The sequence below is a fragment of the Cebus imitator genome, unplaced genomic scaffold (genome assembly GCF_001604975.1).
Source record: "Cebus imitator isolate Cc_AM_T3 unplaced genomic scaffold, Cebus_imitator-1.0 Scaffold79, whole genome shotgun sequence".
Taxonomy (NCBI): domain Eukaryota; kingdom Metazoa; phylum Chordata; class Mammalia; order Primates; family Cebidae; genus Cebus; species Cebus imitator.
The window spans coordinates 2024088-2034272 of NW_016107394.1; the positions used below are offsets into that span (position 1 = coordinate 2024088).

The following is a 10185-nucleotide window of genomic DNA, read 5'->3' on the forward strand; positions in this document are numbered from 1 at the left end:
TGAGCCACCGCGCCCGGCCTCGATCTCTTGACCTCATGATCCACCCGCCTCGGTCTCCCAAAGTGCTGGGATTACAGGCTTGAGCCACCGCACCTGGCTAATTTTTGTATTTTTAGTAGAGACAGGATTTCACCATGTTGGCCAGGCTGGTCTTGAACTCCTGACCTCAAGTGATCCACCTGCCTTGGCCTCCCAAAGTGCTGGGATTACAAGCATGAGCCATGACACCCGGCCTCATTTTTGTATTTTTAGTAGAAACGGGGTTTCACCATATTGGCCAAGCTGGTCTCGACCTCCTGACCTCGTGATCTGCCTGCCTTGGTCTCCCAAAGCACTGGGATTACAGGCGTGAGGTACTGAACCCGGCCCCAAAATTTTCATAACCCCAAACCAAAACTCTGGAACCATTAAGCAGTAACTCCACATTGTCCCCTACTTCCACCCTCCCGCCCCTAGTAACATCTAATCTACTTTCTGTTTCTTTGAATTTGCCTATTCTAGGTTCTTACATAAGTGGGATCATACAATTTTGTGTCTGGCTGACTTCATGTAGCACGTTTTCAAGGTTCATCCATGTTGTGTCATGTATCAGAACCCCATCCCTTTTTACGGTTGGATAATATTCTGTTGATGTATATACCACATTTTGTTTTTCCATTCATCTGTTGACAGACACCTGGGTGTTTCCACGTTCTGGCTAAATGAATAATGATGCAATGAATATTGGCATACAAGTATTGTCTGAGTCCTTGAGAATGGAATTCCTGGATCATATGGTAATTCTATGTTTAGATTTTTGAAGAACTACCAAACTTTTCAGTGACTGTCTGTGTTATTTTACATTCCCACCAGCAATATATGAGGGTTCCAATTTCTCCACATCTTTACCAGCACATATTTTCCATTTTGGGGTTGGATAATGGCCATCCTAAGGCATTTGAAGTAGTATCTCATCGTGCTTTGGATTTGCATTTTACTTTTTGTTTGTTTGTTTTTGAGACAGAGTTTTGTTCTTATTGTCCAGGCTGGAGTGCAATGGTGCGATCTTGGCTCACCACAACCTCTGCCTCCTGGGTTCAAGTGATTCTCCTGCCTCAGCCTTCTGAGTAGCTGAGATTACAGGCATGCACCACCACGCCCAAGCTAATTTTGTATTTTTAGTAGAGACAGGATTTCTCCATGTTGGTCAGGCTGATCTCGAACTCTTGACCTTAGGTGATCCTCCCTCCTCGGCCTCCCAAAGTGCTGGGATTATAGGCGTGGGCCACCCCGCCTGGCCAGATTTGCATTTTCCCAATGGCTAATGATGTTGGGTATCCTTTCACGTGCTTCCTTGCCATTTGCACATCTCCTTCGGAGAAATATCTATTCAAGTCCTTTGCCTATTTTCTTTTTTTACACAGAATACAAATAAAAGTTTATTGTACAAAATTAAGGCCTTCATATTTCATAGTTCACCAAGGCTAAAGAAACACTAGTTTAAGTCCTTCACAAAAATTTCACTTTCACTCCCCCTAATCTCTAACTATTAAAATGACCCAACTAAATGCTATCAAAACAAACACATAATACCAAGTCCTTTAAAGACAACTATCCCAAATGTTATTTCTTGGCATAGGTGATCTTCATAGCATGGGATGGTGTGATCTTAAATCCCTGTAAAGCATCCCTGGCAGCTCCAGCCTGCCCATCATTTTCAAATTCAACAAAAGCAATGTCATGCCTCCCTGGTACTAGACGTACTTCCTTGAAGCCAGGGAACTGATTAAACAGCATGGATAACATCATCTCCTTAGTCTCTTCTGGTAAGTTATTAAGGAATAAAATATAGTTTGGAGGGTAATCAGGGACCTGAGGATTTGGTATTGAATTTCCTTGGCTATTGGCTGAATTTGGAGTTCCCTGGCCAGGCGTTTTGTTTGTGGTCGTTGCAGTCTGTTCCACAGCTTTGGCTTTTTTCTTTTCTTTGTCAGCAAAAGTGCCACGCATTTTAGATATTATATCCGAATCTGTTTTTGCATACTGTATTCACATTGGTTTACCATAAAATGGAAATCCTTGTAACTGTCTCAAAGCATTCGTGGGTAAGCCCAGTTCCTTAAATATGACAAAGGCCTGCCCCCTCATCTTCATTGTCTTTAAAGCCACAGTGTCCACCACATGACCAAACTGAGAAAACAGGGCATAGAGGGATCTCTTCAATTCTACCTTTTTAATTTTGTCATTCATATTGTTGATATAAATTGTATGATTTGGTCTGATATCCATGTTTGTGTTAAATTCTTCAAAAACAGACAATAAATAATCTAAGGCGTACGCTGTCCCTCGCCATATATAGTATCCTTAACTTAAATGTACCATTATATACATTCTAGTGTTATCAAAATTTACATAAATATTATCAAGTCAGATAAGTTATTCTGTGCCTTAGTATTTTCATTTCATATTTGGTATATGTGTGTGTATATACACACATACTTATATATATTTAAATAAGATATACATTCACACATCTAAAACAATGTGCAGAGGTTTACAGAGAAAGGTCTCATGCCTAATCCTGTCCTTTTCTGGCAGGTGACCACCTTATTAATTTCTTTTCATACCTTGCCACAGAATTTTCACTTGCAAATACAGATATTCTTTTTTTTTTTTTTTAATGACAGAGTCACGTTCTGTTGTCCAGACTGCAGTGCAGTGGCATGATCTTCGCTCACTGCAAACTCCGCCTCCTGGGTTCAAGTGAGTCTCCTGTCTCAGCCTCCCAAGTAGCTAGGATTACAGGCGTAAGGCATAGGATTACACCACACCCAGCTAATTTTTGTATTTTTAGTAGAGATGGGGTTTCACCATGTTGACCAGGCTGATGTTGAACTCCTGACCTCAAATGATCCGCCCACCTCGGCCTCCCAAAGTGCAGAGATTACAGGCATGAGCCACCACACCTGATTAACACAGTCATTCTAATTCATTTTTTACACAGATTGTTTTTTTACATAGCATTCTTCTACACCTTTCTTTTTCCACTTAACAATGCACGTGGAGATTTTTCCATATTTGTACATTAGGAACTTTCTCTTTGTTACCACATTAAATTCCATTAGGTATGAGGTGGGAAATTAAAGAAAGAAAAGAAAATTAAAAATCAAAAAGGGAATAAAACAAGTCTTCTGTATTAGGCTGAAGGCAGTTAACAGGCAAAGCCCAGGCCCAGGGGAAACCTTGATAACATTACCTCAGAAGCCAGAGTTCAGAGGAATGTGCTCTGGAGACTTTTCCAGCATTCCCTCAACATAAGGAGGGAAACCAAATTTTCCTTATACCCTTACCTCTATAGTATGAGTAAGCTTAGGAATCTGTAGGTATCTATCTCCTGTATAACTTCACATAGTCTGTTTTGTATCTAAGTAACACAGTGAAGGCACGAGAAATGTCTAAGCAGGCCGGAACTGCAGACAGCAAGGAGCCAGGACAAAGGCCAAAAAATAAACTCATGCAGCACTGTCCAAACCGGCCCAAGTCCAAGATAAGGGACACCTGGCCCGTATACCAAGCATCATATGTAAGCCTGTCGCAGTTTTGATTAACTGCTTTTATTCTCGCTTCTGTAAACCTGCTTCCTGCTTCATGATTTCGGGGCCCTGGATGCATAAAAGACACTTGTTCTCTTTGTCCATTGCTCAGACTTTCTGTATGCAAATCCACTGAGCCGGTGTACACCTGAAATAAATCCTCCTGTAACCTCATTGGTCTCCGGTTCCCTGATTTCTCGCAACAGGTAGATGTAGCATAATTTAACTGGGTCCTTATTCAAAGACAATTGAGCTATCTCCTAGACAAAGCCTTATCCACCTTCCCTAACAGAGGGTCTAATCAAGCAGGCAGAATGGGGTTATAAAGTGGGTGGGGAGGTGGGAGAGACTCCCCATCAGGCTCCGGAGAGTGACTGAATTTCATTCCTCTGGTTTCCTGGTCTGGTCCCTAGAAGGGTTCACATTCCCAGGTGGGCTGAGGATGGAGATAAGGCCTTGCCACAGGACAGAAGGGAAGGTGGGGATGAGAGGTGGGAGGCAAGATAGTGCCTCCCCATCGCCTGACAGGCTGGGTTCTCTGATGTCTTTGCCTCCATGGCCCAACCGCCCGCTGTTCTTACTCAGCCCCCTCCTCCATTTGCCACTGACCTGTTGGCCTCCCCCTAGCTCTGAGCCTGACTCTCCCTGGGTAATTTCCTGAGATGCCCACCCCCTTGCCTCCCACAGCATCTGCTCTGGGACCATGAACGAGAGCTGACGGCTCCATGGCCTTTGCTGGCCCCAGCTCAGATTCCCTGGGCATCTAAACCTCAGCTGCCCCAGGATAGGAGGATGGGCTGAGCAAGCACAAGTCTGAGGCTGTCTAGAGTCCCACCCCTGCATCAGCAGGCCATGACCTGTGGTTTCACCTTGTGCAAATTTGAGAGGAATTGCATAAAATACTGAAGAAATAAAAGAGGGGAAGTCCATAGGGGTGGCGGCTTCCTATAAGTCACAGAGAAAGCTGGTGGCAGAGCCTGAACCTAGAGCTCTGTTGGGTGGGAAACAGGTGGGTACTGCCTCCAAGCCGGGGAAGGGCTCCTTCTCACCTCTACATACCTCTCCTTTCTTGGCTCAGCTGCCCTGTGGGGGATGCAGGGTGGGGAGGGCAGAGATCTGGGCCTGGGAGGGGGACAGTACACAATCTTGTGGCTGCTGCCCTTCCCTCAGGCCTTGTCCACCTCTGACTGTGGGTCTCTGAGAGGAACAGATGGGCATGGCCTGGCAGGTGACCCAACTGCTGCTTCTGGCTTTGGTGACCGCTGCAGGGAGCGCCCAGCCCAGGAGTATGAGGGCCAGGATGGGCCTGCTGAATGTCTGCATGGACACCATGCACCACAAGGCACAGCCCGGCCCCGAGGACAACCTGTATGGCCAGGTGAGGATAAAGTGGGTTCTGCGGCAGGGGAGAGGGCTGCCTCTGATAGACAAACGTTAGTGGGGTGGAGAAGCCAGCTGTGGGAGGTGATGAAGGCAGGAGGATGGCTGCTGTGATCCTGGAGGGTCTCCCCACCAGAGGCCATCAAATCTAAAATAATAAAGAGACCACATACCTAACAGCCACTATGAGCCTATGACTCACATGCTTTCACTCATGCCATGTTAGTGAATAAGCCCAAAGGGCAGGGTGGGTGTGTGGTGGTCTCCACTTATGCAAATGAGGAAATAGGCCCACAGAGGGTGCAGGTGCAAGTGGGAACTGTGGAGAGGGATTGTCCATACTTTCCCAGGCTTAATTACATGTCAGTCCACAGAGCTCAATGGCACAGTAGAAGAGGAGCTGGGCCCCTCATGGTCATGGTGCGGCCAACACGTACAAACAGGCCAGCTTCCCACCCCCATTAGGTACTGAAGAGACAGTGACCAATCAGATATGCTGGGGAGACTTCCCAGTGAAGAGGCCATTGGCCTTGGCCTGGGAAGATAAGTAAGAGTTTCCCAGGAGGAAAAAGCAGGAAAGGGCAGCCTGGCGGAGGACAGCATGCACTCAGGTCAGAGGGTGATGGCATGAGCCATGGTGGGTCCAGTGTGGCCAGAGCCAAGGGTGCTGATGCCCAAAAAGTAGGGGAGGGAAGGCCAGGGTCCCCATTCCACAGGTAAGGCCACTGAGGCAGCTCGGGGAGGGCGAGCTTGAATTTGAACTCCAGGCTCAGGAGAGTGCCTGCATTTCATTCCTCTGATCTCCTGGTCTGCTTCCTAGAAGGGTTCACATTCCCAGAGGGCTGGGATGTGCCCAGGGGAAGCCTGTGGCATGGACAGGATCTGAGGGCTAAAGTGAAGAGAGGACAGCCCGGAAGCCCGGTGACATCTGAGTCATTCCCAACATTCCATTTGTTTTCTTTAAAAAACCGTGGTAAAATTAGAAAAAAAAAAAAAAAAAGAAAAGATACAGAACATAAATATCCCATTTTAGCTGTTTTTAACTGTCCAGTTCAGTGGCATTAAGTATGCTCATGTGGTGCAACCATCACTACCATATTCATCACCTGACCTATTTCATCCTCCAAAACTGAAACAGAAACTCTGTGCCCACCACTTCATTTACTTTTCAGAACCTCCTAGGGCACCTCCTCTTTGCCAAAAAATGGTGTAGATGTAGACCTTTGAGGGAGATAGATGATTATAATTCTCAGGGCTGTGAGCTATATAATATATGAGTGATGATATTTGCAGAGCCCCTACTATAGCCAGAGAGTTCTTTCCATTATATAGGTATTGATCGACTTACGACCTGTGCAACTTACGACCATTCGACTTTACGACCACAATCGCTAGCCACGACTGCTCCACGTCTGGCAGCGCAAACGTTGCCCATCTGGGCGTACGACAGTGCGGACCAGCTTCCGGCAGCACTACCATCTCCGCGTACACCATTTCAACTGTTATCCCAGACTCGGTACAGCAATTTGTGTTTTGTGTCTTGGATATTTTTAATCAAACCCCTCCCAATAAATTTCTTATACATTTCGAAGCAATGGACCCAAACGTCGAACGATTTGCAAGGATTGAACGGATGGCACGTGATGTGTTCTGTCCGTATTGTGAAATTTATGAAGAAAAAAAGAAACATACAATTCAGACAAAGCTCACCATGTTTATGAAAAAACCAACTCCGGTAACCCCAACTGCTGCCACAGATGATGACATCAACGATCCACAGCCAAGCACCAGCGGCCAATAAAATGTTTCATACATGTTTATATATTTTGATATGTTTTACAATTGGGAAAATGTTTCCTATGGTATTTTTTACACATGTATTTTGTATTTTTATATGTACCTGTATTTTGTAATTTTGTATGTTTTGCAAATATTAAACCAGTTCTACTGGTAATGCAGTGTTTTACTTAAACCTGACGAATGTAAAAATAAGAAACAAAATGGTGTAGAGATGATACAAATGGCATAAAATGAACAAAGAAAATTATGATATATAACAATAATAAAAGAAAATTATGATAAAATATGACTTAAAGATTTTTATAATATCATTTCACAGTACTGTACATATAGCCTACTCAACTTACGACCAAATCGTGCTATGACCGGTCTGTTGGAGCCGATCGTGGTCGTAAGTCAAGCACTAGCTGTATTCACTAACCCTTTCAGAGGCAGAAACTCCTGACTCTGACAGGCAAGACCCATGTCTGCCAAACCCCAAGACCCATGATGTGCAAGGGGTCTTGCAGGGATACCAAGAGTTGGAGATGCAAGGAAACGCAAGTGTGAAGTCGGGCAGCCGGGGAAGCATGTTGTGTGTCACCCAGCACCAGGTGTGGCCCAGAGTGTGAGAGATGGGTAGATCTGGCTCCACTCCCATGGATTTCCTTACTGTTTCTCCTGGGTGCTCAGGCCTGTCACACCTCTGCCATCATTTGACCCTAGATGCGAGGGTTCAGCCCAGAAATTTTAAGCAATTGATTCCTGATTTCTCAGGTTTCCTGAATCCTGGCCTAGAGTGATTTCCAAAGAGAAATCTCCACCATTTCTGCTTGGCTTACCTCCTTGTATTTACCTTTCTAGGATGGCCTTTCCTACATTTAGTCAAGTCCAGGTTCAGGCCTACGTGCAGGCTATAGATCTTCTCTTTCCACACCACTCCCAGTATCTATCTGGAGTCTCCTCGCCTGGACCTCCAGACCCTGGGAAAGCCAGACCTCCACCATCCACCACAACCTGGGGCCAGATCCCTCTCCTCTCTGTCCTGAGCTAAATCATTTTTCTTATCATACGGAGTTCACTCTGTCGCCCAGGCTGGAGTGCAGTGATCTAGGCTCACTGCAAATTCCACCTCCCAGGTTCAAGCGATTCTTCTGCCTCAGCCTCCTGAGTAGCTGTGACTACAGGTGTGTGCTACCATGCCCAGCTAATTTTCATATTTTTAGTAAAGATGTGGTTCCACCAGATTGCCTAGGCTGGTATCGAAATCCTGACCTTGAGATCCGCCTGCCTCAGCCTCCCAAAATGCTGGGATTACAGGTGTGTGCCACTGTGCCCTGCCTAAATCTTAAGCCCACTATTTACCATGGGTATAGGTCACTTAAACTGTAAAAATGGAGCTAAGGGTTGGTGCTGAGTTGTTGAGAAGATAAAGTACAAAAGCCTCAGGGACTTTGCACCTATGACTTTCTGCCTAGAGTGTTCTTTGTCTTCCCTGTACACACAGACTTCCCACCCACTAAAACCGTACCCTCCCTAAGGGTAGGGTAGAGATGTTATTTGTTTTGTTCACAGCAGTGTTCCTAGGACCTAGCAGTGTCTGATGTATATTAAGCACTCAGTTAATATTGGCTGGATGCAAAATGAAAAATATAAATATACTGAATAACATAAAATAACTTTTTGAACAGTTAGAGCTGTACAAATAATAATTACTCTCCCAGACAGTGGCTCCCCGTCACCTCCTATATCCCCTGTATTACCCTCTGTTAAAAGTCAAAATTAACTAGGCATGGTGGCTTATGCCTCTAATGGGATTTGAGACACTGAAATGAGAGGATTGCTTGAGCTAAGAAGTTTGAGACCAGCCCAGGCAACATAGTGAGACCCCATCTCCACAGAAACATTTTCAATTAGCTAGGGGTGGTAGCATGTGCCTGAATCCCAGCTCCTTGGAAGCAGAGGTGGGAGGATTGTTTGAGCCCAGGAAGAAGAGGCTACAGTGAGCTATGATCACACCTCTGTGCTCCAGCCTTGTCAACAGATCAAGACCCTGTCTTAAATAAATAAATAAACAGTGAAAAAAGCACCAATATTGTAATTGCCTCTGTCCCAAGGTGGGGGTTCCTCAATGGCCCTCCCCAGCAAGTGTTCCTCTGGATGACCTACCTGGGGCAGAGGATCCAGAATATGGAGGAAATGGCTGTGGTGGGGAGGGTCTCAGTCCTGTATCTTTCCCACCCAGTGCCGTCCCTGGAGGAAGAATGCCTGCTGCACGGCCAACACCAGCCAGGAGCTGCACAAGGACACCTCCCGCCTGTACAAGTTTAACTGGGAGCACTGTGGCAGGATGGAGCCCGCCTGGAAGCGCCACTTCATCCAGGACACCTGTCTCTATGAGTGCTCACCCAACCTGGGGCCCTGGATCCAGCAGGTATGAGTGCTGTTTCCACAAACATCACCCTCAGCAGACGGCAGAGCCTGCCAGCCACTTGCAGGGAAGGTTTGGTCCAGGAATTCGGGTCTGAGGGTGGTGGAGGCCCTCCCCCCTCCCACAGCTCTGGTCCCCTTCAAGCCTGCAGCTGCTGAGATACGTGGCTGCCAGGAGCCTTCCCTCTCCTCCCCACCCAGGTCAACCAGAGCTGGCGCAAAGAACGCATCCTGAACGTGCCCCTGTGCAAAGAGGACTCGAGCGCTGGTGGGAGGACTGTCGCACCTCCTACACCTGCAAGAGCAACTGGCACAAAGGCTGGAATTGGACCTCAGGTGAGGGCTGGGAGGAGACCAGATGAGGAGTGGGAGTGGGGCTTTGGGGTTGGGAGGGGTGCGGTCTGGCCCAGAAGCTAAGGGTCTCATGGTCTCCTCCCTCAGGGATTAATGTGTCCAGCCGGGGCCCTCTGCCGCACCTTTGAGTCCTGCTTCCCCACTGCAGCCGCCCTTTGTGAGGGCCTCTGGAGTCACTCCTACAAGGTCAGCGACTACAGCCGAGGGAGCGGCTGCTGCATCCAGATCTGGTTTGACTCGGCCCATGGCAACCCCAACGAGGAGGTGGTGAGGTTCTATGCTGTGGCCATGAAGGCTGGGGCTCCGTCCCGTGGGATTTTGGGACCGTGAACATTGGTTCCTGATCCAAGAAGGGTCCCCTGGGGTTCCTCCGACAACTCATTCTAATAGACAGATCCACGTGTGTCTTGTGTCTTGTAATTTGGGGACGAGTGGGTTGGAGGGACACAATGCTTCATCTTTTCCACTGATAAGCCCCAAATCAGACTGGAACTAGCCTGACGTTCACTGGGAAGTAGGGTGTAGAGGTTGAGCTAGAATACAGTATCTGACCCCTTAGTCTGGGTCTCTTATTGCTGCGCTGGCTTTCCCCTCACACCAAGCTCATCCCACCCACAGTACATACAGGCAAAGACACAGATGGAGGGAAGGTGGGCAGAGGTAGCCAGTG

General features: G+C 47.0%; 1 protein-coding gene and 1 pseudogene across 2 annotated transcripts; one reads left to right on the forward strand and one right to left on the reverse strand.

Moving 5' to 3' along the window:
- Nucleotides 1-1390: 1390 nt before the first annotated feature.
- Nucleotides 1391-2331, reverse strand: LOC108307533 (annotated as a pseudogene). The gene has a single exon (XR_001826558.2). The product of XR_001826558.2 is annotated as a U2 small nuclear ribonucleoprotein B''-like (transcript).
- A 2114-nt stretch (nucleotides 2332-4445) lies between these two features.
- On the forward strand, nucleotides 4446-9918 carry LOC108307531 (folate receptor gamma-like). Its single transcript, XM_017532923.2, has 5 exons — nucleotides 4446-4581; nucleotides 4777-4950; nucleotides 8977-9165; nucleotides 9363-9497; nucleotides 9603-9918. Exons 2-5 carry the CDS (start codon nucleotides 4783-4785, stop codon nucleotides 9843-9845), a joined length of 735 nt encoding a protein of 244 aa, XP_017388412.1. The 5' UTR covers nucleotides 4446-4581; nucleotides 4777-4782; the 3' UTR covers nucleotides 9846-9918.
- Nucleotides 9919-10185: the final 267 nt, after the last annotated feature.

Bases quoted from the DNA above. Each gene is read 5' to 3' on its own strand.
- LOC108307531 (XM_017532923.2), top strand. From the start codon at position 4,783: ATGGGCATGGCCTGGCAGGTGACCCAACTGCTGCTTCTGGCTTTGGTG. The intron at 4,951-8,976 runs GTGAGGATAAAG...TTTCCCACCCAG, and splicing joins AGGACAACCTGTATGGCCAG to TGCCGTCCCTGGAGGAAGAA. The intron at 9,498-9,602 runs GTGAGGGCTGGG...CTCCTCCCTCAG, and splicing joins AGGCTGGAATTGGACCTCAG to GGATTAATGTGTCCAGCCGG.